Raw genomic sequence first — 14,990 nt, 5'->3', positions numbered from 1 at the left:
GAGTACTCTGGTTAAATATTTGTTATCACATGGAAAGAAAACTATGAAAAACTATTTCTCATAACTTTATTAAAAAACTACTGCTTAAAGAACCAGAAGACAAAAACAGTTTAGCAAATATTCACTGAAGAGCTTTTAGGTAACAGCACACGTCTGTGACTAATAAGTATTTTTAAGAAGTAAGTAGTAAATCACTATTCAAAATCTAAATTATACTTAATATATTTTATACTTCAACCTTACGTTTTAAAAATACAAATCACTATTCAAAATCTAAATTATAATTAATATATTTTATACTTCAACCTTATGTTTTAAAAATATAGTTCTGCAGTTAAATAAGTGTTGTTTTTCCTGTAAAATGTAGTTGTTAGTCCGCTCAGAGGCTAAGCTGCTACTGCTAGTCTGTGCAACACAGTTTTCTGTGGGCCTCCACAGCAGCTCCTATCTTCTAAGAGTCATCCAATCACACACAAATCTTTGATAAGGTGACATTCTTAAAAATCCTTTCGTAGTCATAGACAATAAGTGATGGGACTGGAGATTTACATTCACCTGTTTGAGCTCAATTGACGAGAAAGACAACGTGTCTTCTAGAACTTTCCAATAGTTTCTAGAATACATTACAAAATTCTGGGGCATTCTGGTCAGTGTGGTCATGCTATCTATCATCATATGTCAACATCAGTATTTCCACCGTGTGGTGAAACATTGCACTGAACCTGACACTTCCTGGCTGGTATCCCTAACCTCTAAAATGCACTTTGATGCCGGTGGATTTTTAGCAACAGTTTTTTTTTTCCTGGTCAGCTCAGCTCTTTCTGGATTGCTTCTAACTTTAGTTGTGTCAGCCAGTTTTGTCACCTTGGCATTCAGACCACCGAAGAACATTTAATAAGACACCAATGCAACACTATTTTTGTGTCCGTATCACTTCCTCACACCCCCACCCCCCAGACAAACAGGATCTCTGATAAAGCTCCACCTAACTTTGTACCTGCACCACACACACTGTACACAAGGCTCCACAGACGCCCAATACGAAAAAGCTATTTCTGATATAAAATATATGTAAAAATCTAGACATTTCTTTTGTATTTCTTTTGTATTTCCCCAATGTAAAAGATGTTTTTTCCAGCCATGTTTTGAACACTTGATCACTCATCAGTCATCATTGTTTAATTTATGCCACATAATACTGTGGCATCCATTTACCCTCCGTTCCTAACTGGACCACACCGGGCTATATTTGTCCCTTTAATGAGGACGGGGCATTCCAGAAACTCTCTGGCTAATCACAGTGTCTGGCACAAAAACGATCCAAGGGGGAAGAAGGGAGACTGCAGGGATCTAAGGAAACCAAGCTGGCACTCACTTTCCTCCCACACCGGAGTGAAACAACATTGCTCAAAAGGCTTGGGTTTGTTTGTCCAGAAAAATGGTTCTTAACTCTGTCTATATTAAAAGCCGATTAAATGCTATGAGTGTGTCGGTAAAGGCTCAGATGTCCCATGATGTGAGTAGTAATTGTATTTACCTTATCTCTGTCTTCTCTCCTATTAGTGCCGTAATGAGGAGAGTTGTGAGCTGAAGTTTTTAGCTGATGACGGTCCAGAGGATTCTTCGTCGACAGCTGTTAGCCCGTTGTAAAGAGACGTCCTGCTGATCTGTTTGACAGCTGTGACCCGATGCAGTCTGATCCACTGCCATCTCTGCTCACTTATCGTGTCTGGAAAGAGAAATCGAAGAGATTTAATTTAGAATAAGCAAGATCTAGTTTTGACACAAAACATACAAGTTTCCCAGGCCATAAAACAAGTGAACCTGGATGGATGATTATAAAAAAATGTAAACAATGGAAAAGCATCATTTATCATTTCTACAGGTTAGTTTACTTTGGTAGTTGTTTCACTGGTAATAAAAATAAATAATCATTAGTATTAATAGTTTTGCTCTAGCATAGATGGGTGATGAAGTTGAATGTAGCCAACACTGAATGCTTAGCTAACTGTGCTAATGGTTCAAACCACTACAGATTTATCTTGTTTTGTTATAACATACATTATATTTGAGTTTCTTTAATGACTAACATAGAAACAAATCTGAAAACAGCCACAGTGACACCATTGTTGTTGCATCACTGTTCAAGAAATACAAAATGTAAGGCAACAACAGAAACTCAATCATTCATTATGAAAAGTAGTTTGTATTTGTTGGGTCTCCACAGAGTTTCTCAGAATAAAAAAAAAATCATATAAGAAAAACATCAACTTGAGACAAATTTTAGCCTAAGCTCAAGTCAATTTAGCCTCACGATCTTGCAGTTCGATATCCTTTATCAAAAGTTAGCATCTTTCAGGCCAGCGTTAACCATGTTGGGAAGTCACTGTTGATGTTCGAGCTGTGTGTAGTCGCAGAGTCTTTGTTTCCCTGCAGGAGTCAGACGGATATGTTTTTGTTCCGTTTAGTGGGACAGCTGTTCTGTCTGAAGCATGAGGACATGAGGCCTGACATGAGTCCAAAGCAGGGACATATTTATAAGCTGGGTCATGTGATGAGAGACAGGAATTCAAAATGAGAGGCGGCATACTTAAGTCCGCTGGGATCTCCGGAACAGACATCAGATGAACGGACATCAGATTCAGCTTTTCCCAGTTTGAGCAGTAAAGGTACTGCACCATATTGTACGAGGTCAAATACCACATACTGTTGCAACTATGAAGAAAACCAGAAAACCAATGTGTGGTATGTATCATTATGTTACAGAATACTAGGATGTAAATTGTAAAAAATAAAATATGCACAGTGATATTTATATTAAAAAAAGGTTTCCATGTTGTAATTAAATCCTTCCCTGGAATGTAACAATATTCAGAAAACTATCAGCTGAATATTCCACTCCCGTCTCTACAGTCATAACACTCGCTGACAGAAGACCAGCTGCTCAACACGAACACGGTGGAGCAGTTTAGGTCCAACATAACAAAGAAAAGGAGTTTCCACTTCAAAAGTTGATGTCCTACAATTCTAATAGCATAAATAATCTTTTACTTCAAATGAAAAAAAGACAAATCTTATGTTTTCAAATCACAATGAAGATCTTTGCCCATTTCTATTATAATTTTATTATCACTTCTTAATATACTTCTTGGTGTAAATAATGTTCTCCAGAAATTTACATTTTTGTTACTGTAACTTTGAAGACATGAAATCCCACAGACAGGAGCACACAGCATGACTGTCACCATCTCAGCACACACACAGACACTGCTCTGTTTACTTTGTTCTTTCTTGACTCTGTCTTCAGTCTACAAACACAACAAACTACACAACTGTCTGCACAGCAGTAAATCTGCTTCTCAAAGCTAATCCACCTCTCTCTCTCTGTGTGTGTGTGAGTGTGTGTGTGTGTAAAGTAATCTGCCACCAGGGAAGGACAATGTAGTCGTTGTAGTGTTGGTGGTTTACAGCAGGCAGCAGGTGTGAAGCCTGACACCTCTGCTGTCATTTTGCCCATTTTGTTAAAAAGTACTGTGTGTGTGTGCAAGCTTAATTTAGTACATGGAGACATATATTTAACACGTGTGATAAATGGGATTAATCACATTTGTCATATAGTAAAATTTGAAACTATTTAGTACTTTTAGTCTATTGTGGGCAGACTTTCGCCGGTATCAGAACAGTCGTAGCTAACGTTATCCATTGTGTACCTAATGGATCCCACTTTTCTAACCAGCAGACTCCTTCAAAGAGTTCATCTATCTGGCTTGAATGTTGATCCTCTTCTTCTAAGCTGCTTTGGATAAAGGTGGCTGCTAAATGCATAAATGTAAATATATCTATGCTCAGAGGAACATGTTGTGAATTTTGCACCGTAAGCTTGAAGACTATATTGCCCAATTTACACACAACCATGCTCTTATCCAAACTGCCAATTTCAAAAAAAATAAACACTTTCCGCCCAACAAGCCAATAACAAAGTCATATCTTCCACCACTGCTCATTAAACTCTCCGCTGTACTGACATCACTCAATGCATCCTGTGCATGTTTCTTTGCAGCTGCCAGACAAACTGTAGGCACATTACCGACCAATAACGTATGTGTCAACAGTAAGAAAACAAACTCTCCACGCACCCTTTAAACTACTGTCAAAATGCACAGAAATGCCAATAATCCACCAACTCTACGAAGTGCAATTTTAAATTATACATTTGCATATTTTGCCACCAACTCTACGAAGTGCAATTTTAAGTTATACTTTTGCAAATTTGCATATTTTCAATATTAATAATTCCATAATTTGGATAAGTCAAATAAAACAGGTGTTAACAATTTGTCTTCCTGTTGTTATGTACAAAAAATGTTTTATTGGTCATTTTTAGAAATGTTGATTTTCTTCTCAATAATTCACAGCTACCCTCTAACTTATCAGAGAAAAAAGAGTAAAATTACATTTTTATATACACACAGCATCTGCTTCACTCACAGGAAGTTGAACCACAGCAGACTGATTTAGTGGATAAATCAATGGCAACAACAGAGAAAGAGGACAGATGGACGCTACAGTATCCGGTCCTTCTTCTGGGCCTCCTGCAGTAGAGCGTCACCTGGTGGAAGGTGAACGACCTCCTGCAGCGAGGCTCCATCAGTTATACTGAGGTTCGGCCCAGGTGATTACTGAAGTGACATGCTGAGGGGTGAGGGTGGTGTCAAGGGTTACAGTCAGCCTTTCTTCCGCTGTGGACTAGTCGACTCCCATGGTGCAACCATCCCCTCCCGTCAGTCATCATGCCCAGAGGATCTAACTTGAAGCAGGAGATGAGGATGAACAGGAGGGAGGGGAGGGGGTCATCACAAGACAGGAGGGGGGGGGGGCAACTAATGACCAAATGAGCTAATTATAATTATTTTTAAATTGTATTATTTGAGTGAAGATAGGGATTAATAATTTGGGCTTTTTATTTTTCTATCTGTTGTAAGTTTGTGTTTTTACTTCGGTTACAGTAAGTTACAGTAAGTTGAAGGTAAGTCTGCGGCCGGTGACATGGCAGAGCCCGCTACAAAGAGGCTGAAGAGTAGCCTGTTTGTGTGCAGAGCTCACCCCAGTTCCGCGGTCAGCAGCCGGGCCAAGCACAACCTGCCGACTGCCGTGGAGGAGGCTCTGTGCGGCGTCAGCAGCCTGCTGTGGGACGGAGCGTACAGACTGCAGGCTCTGGTAGGAAACCATAGACGACAACACTCGACCTGTTGCTGCGCGTACTTATTAAAAAAACAACAACAACAACAACAAAAAAAAACAAAACAACAACAACAACGATGTACTAAAGGCTATGACGCAGTACTAGAACCACATTAAGTAAAGGAAATGTCAATTAGCAAAATGTACGGAGTTCAGGGGAATAAAGTCGTTAATGGCATAATCTTTTAAAGATGATGTAATAGTACAATAAAAGCCCAAATAACGAGTATAAAGTTATAGGTTTATGAGAATTAAGTCGTAAATAAACAAGAACAAGCGTAAATAAAGTTGGGACTGAAATGCACAAATGAAAAACCCAGACATTTATCTTTAGCTGATATTAAATAATAGTTTTACCAGTGGCCAAATAATAGAGCAAATATCTGATTACTCCTGTATGTAGGTGTTTACAGTGAAGAAGCTGAACACAGTATACAGTAAACATGGCTCTGTCAACGTTCTAAATGTTCTTAAATCTCCTACAGGCCAGTGTTTTCGAGAAGGATGATGCCCCTTTGCCCCACGTTGCAGCTTTCTTCCACCAGGAGATGGTGAAGCAGCAGGCCGAGATTGAGTCCTTGCTACATTATCTCACTGAGAGAGGAGGTCGGTACTGCGGCAAAGACATTAAGGTAAAAAGTGCCAGATCAGTTTCCCAATGAAAGAGACTGATTATTTAAATTTGACTTGGAGACGCTCAAAGTGTCAACATTTTTGGCACTCACTTTTTATGTTGACACTGGTGGAAGATGTATTTGGTGCAAATTACCTACAACAGTAAATAATGTATGTATTACCTATGTATTACACAGTAAATAATGTATGTATTACCTATGAGCACGAGTCCACGGTACAATCTCCTCGTGTCTTTTTACACAAACCCACAGAGGTTAGTCGGAGGTCAGGGTCAAGAGCATCTGTTGTCCAGAGACACTTCAGCAGAGTGGGGGTGGCCCCCAGAGAGACATTTAGTTGATATGGTGTGAAGAGCTGATTTGTGGATCCATTTTGAGTCTTAATTTATGATTTGAACATTATCTGTGAGACAGAGAAGCCTCAGTCTATAACTGCCTTCTCGTTTTACTCCACCATCAACCTCATGTTCCACTCTAAACGTCCCATCGCAGAGATTTATTTTTCCCGCTGTGCTATTTGTCATTTTGTCAGAGCAGGTGTCTCTTTCTCTATCTGCGGATCTCCTTTTTCACCAATGGCAGAGATCTCTTCATGAAGCACTTCGTTTTGGTCAGCGTAGGATGGAGTGCAGGGCCAGAAAAGAATGACTGAGGTAGGGAGCGAGGTTAAACCCCTGGAGAGCTCTGGTCCTCTGGTCGTGAGCTGGTCAGGGTGTAAGTTTCCTCCTATAGTTCCGTAAAATTGGTGAGATTACTGCCGTGGCAGAAAGACGGCGGTGCTGATGGCAGTTCCAGATGGTCAGAAAACACCGGCGGTGGCACTGGCGTGACGCAGCGTGGCCTTCGACCACCACCCCAGGTTTATGACTCGTGTTAAATTGTTTGAGGACTGAAACAAAGGCCCAGTCAGCAGCATTTTGGGACACCTTGTTATCCATCCATACTGTGCCGGTGGACCACAAAACCTCTGAACCTCAAATCAAGTAGACGGAGGCTGTGCTTCAAATCATTTCAAGGAAATCACATGTAAATCGCAATCGCAATGGATTGTTGAGGACCACAATCTGTTGTTGACTCAGCCCACTATCCAAGAACCATTAGAGAAGTAAGACTCGGAGTGAAAACTGCTTCAAAGAACCTTCACTGCCAGACACATTCCCACTGACAAATCTAAAACGTCCTGCTCTAAATAGATATAATTACTGTACGCCTCTGGTTTGACTTTTTTCTCCCATCTTTGTTCAGCGTCCAGGCTGTGAGATGATTCAGGCTGTGTTACCAGCTCTGGAGCTGCTGCAGCTCCAACTGAAGGAGGAGATCGGTGCGTTGGTGGAGCTAAGCCAGCTAGCCCGTGAGCACGGAGACCCTGTCACTGTGAGGGGAAGTCGTGAAGGGCCACCTACTGGCACGGCGGGTAGATCGGCTCAAACTTTTGGGTGACCTTCTCACCAGTGCTCGCCGGGTCGGCTGCACCATGGACCAGAAGGGGGCGTTTGGGGAATACATCCTGAATGAACTGCAGGAGGAACTCTCCCACTGAGTATTTTTAAATATATGCTCTATATTTTTTGAAGCAGCATCTGGACACAAGCAGTGAAACATCTTTAAGAATCTCCACTTCTTCATTTCCAAAGCTGAAAATGACGTTGACAACTACCAACCTCCAGACACACATCAAATGTGAAAGACAAAACTCTCTCTCCAATACTGTCCTAGTTCGATTCAAGTAGTATGTAATGACTGAATGTAGACATACTCCACAAGCAAATTAAAATATACAACCAGAGTTATCTTGGTTTAGCTAAGAACCAAGTATGACAGCAAGAAGTTTGTAGCACAATGTGTCTTAGTCGTGATTGTTTTGGTAATGTTCTGTCTCTGTTTTTATATGTTTTTATCAAGAGAAATGTTCAAAACCAAAACATTTGACTATCTTTTTGGTTTAGTAAACTTTTTACTCAGTTTTGACTTTGTCGTTCACTATACTGACATTTCTAACAATAAAATACTCAAAAATATTTTCTGCTACTCTTCTAGTTTTTTATTAACATTGTCACTAAAGGTATTATTTGATATAGTCACTGTACATTTTAAAAATGTAGTAATATATGTCATCACTCAGTCGATTGTTGAAGAAATGATTTGGTAATGTCAGGATTGTCTACTGAAAATGAGAAATGAATTAGAAAGCCACCTGATTAGACAGACATAGCACTGCTTAACACTGGCACGACTACTGCAGTATTGATGACACAATTTGAATCCTGCTTCTTCTTCAAAGACATCTGTATTTCCACTTCCCCCAAAAAGAGATCAAAAACGTACTCTAGCCAGTCTCCTCAAACACCCCGACCATGAACTAACCACGCTCTTTAACTCATTGGGTTTAATTAGCAGCCTGCAGACTTTGAGTACCAATACCGCCACCTACAGCATCCATCTACCACTGATAAAAACTACAGAAGCATCTCGACATATGCAAAGAATTAAAAACAGAGAAAAAAAAATCAAGCAGAGAGCAGCCTCACTGTGGATGAATGTATCATTATTACTACATCACTAATTAATGACAATGTTTTGTCTTCATTATATTGAATAATTGCATTTCTAAAGGAAATCAATACAATAACGATACTTCCGTCCCAATTCCCATTTCAAGGTATGTCCACTAAGAACTGCACATTAGCAGCACCAAACATTAACAACTTTTATTTAGTTGTCAGGGTCATTCCCTGCATGCGCAGTTGAAAGACCTGTCAATCATTTGAAGATAGTGATAATCCTAGGAGTGGAGGGTTTGAATACTTGGTCTGACATCCTCGGAGTTCTGCTCCTGACCATCTGTCACTGCACACTGGCACAGCTCTGGCCCAGTGGCTTCTGTGCCGCATATGAAGGTGCAGCAGGTCAACAGTGTGATTCAGGGTCTGCTCTACAGCGCCCTCCAGCTGCACAACAGCGCTACAGCACCGCAATGGAAAACTCCAGAGTTGGTGATGAACGTGCAGCGAATACAAAGACAGAAATATGCGTTTCTAAACATGATGTCAGTGACATTAAAGCTTATTCTTACAGGTTCACACTTCCAGTATTAACGCTCTTTAAAAATGGCACTGGTCTCTGCAAAGACGTGAAACCTGAGCGTCGGACACGGAGGCTGTATGGATATGTCGGACTTCTAAGAATCAACAAAAGGCCTCTATACCTAGATAGTTCACATGCGAGAAGGTTCTGGATCAATGAGATAAACTCACAAAACTATATGATTTAAAGCCCTATAAGATCGACTTTATAAATAGCTTAGATTTGTGTGTTAATTTCGTTGTACCCCCGTGTAACGATGACAATAAAGACTATTCTATTCTGTTATAATGTTACATTTTTTATGTGATATTTTAAGGTGCGCTTAAAGTATCTTGCATATTTTAAGCAAGATAAAATAGCAGTATATTACTATACATATACCGCTATATGAAAATAGCAGTATATGTATAGTAAAAATAAATTGTTTTTACATAAACATACCAAACATCCATGTGTCATTAAAAAAATCACTTAAGGATTTAGGAATTCCTATTTTAACATCGGTACAAAATATACAATTAAAAACGTAAAGTAAGAATGTTACGTTTTAAAATTGATCTTGATTTCGTCAAAATTACGCTGAATTAAATTTGTAAAAAAAATGTACTTTTTTTTACTCCAAATACAAATTTTCAAAAGATGGTCAATACAAATTAACAAAACTATTATTATTAAGCCCATTAACAAATAGGAAAACTATTCATAAAAAAAACCCCTGAAAGTCATTAATTGCAGTTACTGTGTTGTGATTATTGTATTGTATGTTTTTATGTCCCTCCTGTGTTTTCCTGCCCACTGTGAGCGGCAGCAGTATATTATCCCGCTGTTACTGCTCTGTTAGGGGTAATTGTACACTAATTACCATGAAGTTGTAAACTCCTCCCACCGACCACTGATTGGTCAGATACCAGAGGGCATCGAGGCCCCAAAACCGCCCTTGGTCAAAGACCCAGGTATAAATGGATCCAGGCCGCAGCTCAGAGGACAGAAAAGTTAGTGACAGGACTCTACATTCCCCTAAAAACACTGAAACGTCCCTAGAACCATTTCTTGTTCCTCGTCCTTTTGGTTTAGACTAAAGATCCTCCAGTGTGACCTTCAGTGGATTTTCTCTTCTTCTTCTCCTTCTTCTTCTTCTTCTTCTTGGTTGTGCTGAGGACTGAACCATGGAGCTGTCGGATATCTCTTTCCCCATCCCGGCTCCTGATGATTTCTATGACGACCCCTGCTTCAACACCAGCGATATGCACTTCTTTGAGGACCTGGATCCGCGGCTGGTCCATGTGGGCCTCCTGAAGCCGGATGACTCCTCCTCTTCATCCTCACCGTCTCCTTCTTCCTCGTCTTCCTCCCCGTCCTCCCTACTCCACCTCCACCACCATGGTGAGGGGGAGGACGACGAGCACGTCCGCGCCCCCAGCGGGCACCACCAGGCGGGCCGCTGTCTGCTCTGGGCCTGCAAGGCCTGCAAAAGAAAGACCACCAACGCCGACCGGCGGAAGGCGGCGACGATGCGGGAGCGCCGGCGGCTGAGCAAGGTCAACGACGCCTTCGAGACGCTCAAGCGATGTACCACCGCCAACCCCAACCAGCGGCTGCCCAAGGTGGAGATCCTGCGCAACGCCATCAGCTACATCGAGTCTCTGCAGGCGCTGCTGCGCGGCGGTCAGGAGGACGGATACTACCCGGTGCTGGAGCACTACAGCGGGGACTCTGACGCCTCCAGCCCCCGCTCCAACTGCTCCGACGGCATGGTGAGTTCAGGCTCCGACAGGTGGCACCGAGTGGAGTGTCTTTTTGACCCTCATTTATCCTGTTTCTATGTTTGTATTTTATAATAATCACTATTTTTAATATATTCTACTGACATGGGGAAAAAAATCAAAAACAATTTAATCTAATTTTTTTGTGCGTAAAGATCAACTTTTAGACAAATACATCTGAACGTTTTATGCGTCAGTTAATGTCGTCGAGTGTTTTTTATTTAAGATTTTATTCATTTGTTTTACTCACTGAGTAAAAATAAATAAATAAACGTGAGAAAAATATTTAAACTATATTTGTATATATTATATTAGCGCGATTTTAGAAACGATATGGTTATAGTTGATCGAAAAATGTATCGTTCAAATAATTATTTTTATTATTATTTATAGGAAAGACGTTGACATAAGATTGACTGTTATTATTTTTCGTTTGATATAAATAAAAAATATAAATTACATTACTTTTTAAAATGGTTCCTTTCTAAATCAATGATGTTTTTTTCCTTCTTTTTATTCAGACGGACTTTAACGGCCCGACGTGTCAGTCAACGAGGAGAGGAAATTACGAAAGCAGCTCTTATTTCTCCCAGACTCCAAACGGTAAGAACGCCGGTATTATTGTTAATATTTTATTTTATTTAAAATCACAACTCAACAAAATGTTTAAGGTGAAACCACGGAGTTAATACTTTCTTTTAAATCGATATTTTCCCCACGATATTTTCTATTTCTATTTAACTATTGCTTTGCTAAATAAACAGCCGAATCACTGAGCTAAGTCTTCAGATGTTTTTAGGCTTTCGAGACAAACATGTTACTTTTGTGATTTAAACTGTAGCTTTTATAATAACTCTGACGTTGTCCTCGTTTACAGGAGGCCAGAAAAGTGAGAGGAGCTCGGTGGTCTCCAGTCTGGACTGTCTCTCCAGCATTGTGGAGCGGATCTCCACAGAGAACAGCAGCCTGCTGCCGACCACCGACGGCCCGGGGTCACCACCGACAGAGCCCACTGGTGAGACAGCTGTCCCTGGATCAGTCCAGATCCCTTCTCCCACTGCTACCCAGGACCCCAGTCTGATCTACCAAGTCCTATAAACCCTCAGACTTTGGACAATCCACATACACATGAAAATACACACACACACACACACAGACACTGGACTGAGTCTTGACAACCAAGTTTGCATCAGCTGTTGAGGTTTTATAGCTTCCTTCTTCCACCTGTTTTTTTTTATTCCCTGAGGTTCAACATATGGAAAATTTCTTCGAAAAGAAAGAAATAAGAAACAACTACCAACATTTAAAAACCATGCATAAACTGAAATACTTATTACTCGTAGATGACGACGACCAGGAGTAACTCGGCCCTGAATAACCACACTGATTTACCGCAGCACAAAAGATTATTCCTGACTACCTTAATTCAGTCTTAATTCAACAGCAGTAAAATCTGAAAATATTCCCACATTGTTTTTATTCCTTTCGTATGGCAATTGGAAATTGGTCAATTTGCATTTGAATGCAACCATACAAAAAATACATAAACTGAAAGCAACACAGAAACAGGGTCAAAGCTGTGACCTTCGATCTCATTGTGCAATCAGTGTTGAGCATATGTGACCCTCAGATTCCCTCATTTTCACCAAATCCAGCCTTAAAACCAAATCTACAACGAAGCAGTTCAACAACAAATACTTCTTAAAACATGCTACTGCTTAGAAATCTGTTCAGTTCATGCTGTATATGTGTTTATTGTTAGTTGGTTTTTTGTATTTATGAAAAGTATTTAAAGGCTCAGCTGAGTCCTTCAGATGGAGTTTTCCCCCTCTCTGTGTGTAGTATATTTGAAAAAGGACGGAGGCCAAAAACCATCCACTTACATTCCTCCACATTCATCCATCTGTTTTTTTAAAAAGCCCCAGCCGTTCAATGTCCTCAGGAAGACAAAAACTATGATAAAAGTGCCATTAAAAAATATATATACCAGAATGCTGTAACAATCCACCTTTTTCATAAAAATGACAAGATTGTTTTCTTTACCCCATCAGGTTTGTGGAAGTCAAAGTGAAAGTTGAGTTTTTAAATTAAATGTCATGTTTCATTCACTGCAGCGGAGGACCACTTTTCTGTTTCTGTACATATGATGTAAATAAGAGCTGATTTGTTCCTACTGAAAATATTAATTATGTATTTAATGTTTCTGTCCTGTATGTGCTTCAGTTTGTTGTGGAAAATTTGTTAAACTTTATATTTATACACCTGAAAACTGAGTGACTGTCTATTGAAAAAATAAATCAACCTGTTTATTTATAAAAATAATTGTCTTGTTTTTATTTAATGTCAAACGTAATACGAAATTATACATAACTCCTTCTTTTAACATTTTATAAATTTAATTTTTATATTATTTATGCAGATAATTCAGATCTTACAATAGATTAGTCAGCCAAATTTCAAACATATAGATATGATAAAATCGTCATAATTTTATATAGGTCCAAAAACGTTTTATAACTATAAATCTACGTACTCTATAAGAGACTGATAATTCTAGGAAATGAATACAAAATCTACGTACTCTATAAGAGACTGATAATGTCATTCTAGGAAATGAATACAAAAAAAAACTGTTGTGTCATTGCTAATGCTAATCCCTAAGTGAACATTACATACTGACAAAGAAACGATTTTGTTAAATAATTTAACAATAATTTGAATAATTCTGCAAAACTGAAAAGCACTGTAAAGCATCCATATCACCAACACACGGGAGAACAAACTTTACGATCCGTCTTTTCTCAGACTGTACAACAACAGTGCCCTCGTGTGGTCATAAAGGGAACCAGTAACAACAAATCGGCATTGCATGATTTACAGTTAAACTTCCATTTCAATCCAACATGTGTCCTTGGCTTATCGGCGTGCTATACTTCTACATTTTCGTACTACTTAAACACTATGACAACGTAAATTTCTAATCCCCCCCGCCCCCATCAAAATCAACCAGAATTATCGAACATTTTGTTACACTTCACTTCACTTGCTTTTAAACACTTCAGTTTCAGATAACAAAGTTCAACAGCTAGGCTTTTGACCAAAAACAGCTTTAGTTAGTTTATCGGGGGCAAAACGATTCAAATGCTAAGATATTAGCCATTAGCCATTTTTAAATCGTTTCATTCATTTCTGAGCTTGACATGACGAGGACGGTGGTAAAACAACTACCTAAATAATGTTTTCCTTAAAATAATGGCTGAGGGTATCAACTACATATAAGTTTCTGAAAGGAGACAACTTGGAAGTGTTTCGTGTGTCTAACTTGGCTTCTCAGAGGTTTTTTGTGTGACGAATATCACGTTACTCACCCGACTGCTCAGTGTTCAAACATTCCTATTACTCCGCCCACACTGTACACGGGAGGTGAGGCCTGCTTCCGGTCTCCGCCACCTCGTGGTACAAATATTCAGGAAGTAGTTTTGCTCCACGTCTCGAAGAAACAGTCTGTTGTGATACAGTGACATCTAGTGGTGAAAAGGGATATCGCAACCAATTTAATCTTCCAGTAGCGGTTGTCAGATTACCAAGGCTATACGTCTTACCTTTTTACTCGTTTTCTTACTGTTAAACCAGTCTCACTAATGTACTTCCAAATAATTCATTCATGAATTTTTTTTATTTCATCGCTTCTAAACATATAAAGGGAAAACAAATCTACTTTCTATAATCTTGTTTTTTCTCTTTAATACATACTTGCCACTAGTAATGCAAATATGAAGGTGTGCAAATGTACCAAATGTGGCCGATATCATCATACATCCCTAATTATTTGTTGTTTTGTCTATCACTAAAAATTGAGTTTGGAGTTTATGCCTAACCCATTCCACGAACCCATCAGTCATTCTGAACACACATTTACCAAAGTACCTCTGTCATTTTTACAGTATATTGTACTATAAAGTACAATATTCTACATACAGTTTATGACACAATCACTTGAAGCCATTCTGTTATATTTTCTAATTAAATGATTGGAATCCAGCGTCCCATTTTGCCATTACTTTAGCACCAGTTTTTATTTGTATTTATTTTTCTCTACATCTTATTGGAATATACAACACTGAATAGGAGATGTCAACAGATCTTAAGACTTCTTTTCTGACTGAATAAGGACTGAGCCTCTTTTTCTTGTAACTATGGAGCTTAATTCAACCCTGCACTTTAAAAACAGTACTGGAGAAATGAATTTAAAATTACACGGCTAAAA

General features: G+C 39.3%; 2 protein-coding genes across 2 annotated transcripts; both read left to right on the top strand.

Annotated features, from left to right (window-relative positions):
* The first annotated feature begins 5,042 nt into the window (after nucleotides 1-5,042).
* On the top strand, nucleotides 5,043-7,605 carry LOC103379949 (ferritin, heavy subunit). Its single transcript, XM_017033033.2, is given in 4 exon segments — nucleotides 5,043-5,217; nucleotides 5,727-5,873; nucleotides 7,122-7,253; nucleotides 7,255-7,605. Coding segments are annotated over 4 exon segments (612 nt in total). The 5' UTR covers nucleotides 5,043-5,046; the 3' UTR covers nucleotides 7,417-7,605.
* Nucleotides 7,606-9,607: 2,002 nt separating this feature from the next.
* Nucleotides 9,608-12,701, top strand: myod1 (myogenic differentiation 1). The gene is made up of 3 exons (XM_008311682.3): nucleotides 9,608-10,714; nucleotides 11,245-11,326; nucleotides 11,601-12,701. Exons 1-3 carry the CDS (start codon nucleotides 10,127-10,129, stop codon nucleotides 11,819-11,821), a joined length of 891 nt encoding a protein of 296 aa, XP_008309904.1. The 5' UTR covers nucleotides 9,608-10,126; the 3' UTR covers nucleotides 11,822-12,701.
* The last annotated feature ends 2,289 nt before the right edge of the window (nucleotides 12,702-14,990 follow it).

Source organism: Cynoglossus semilaevis, chromosome 6, assembly GCF_000523025.1.
Source record: "Cynoglossus semilaevis isolate Cse_v1.0 chromosome 6, Cse_v1.0, whole genome shotgun sequence".
NCBI classification, from domain to species: domain Eukaryota; kingdom Metazoa; phylum Chordata; class Actinopteri; order Pleuronectiformes; family Cynoglossidae; genus Cynoglossus; species Cynoglossus semilaevis.
Note: the sequence above shows the minus strand (reverse complement) of the source record. Positions and strands in the feature narration are given on the sequence as shown.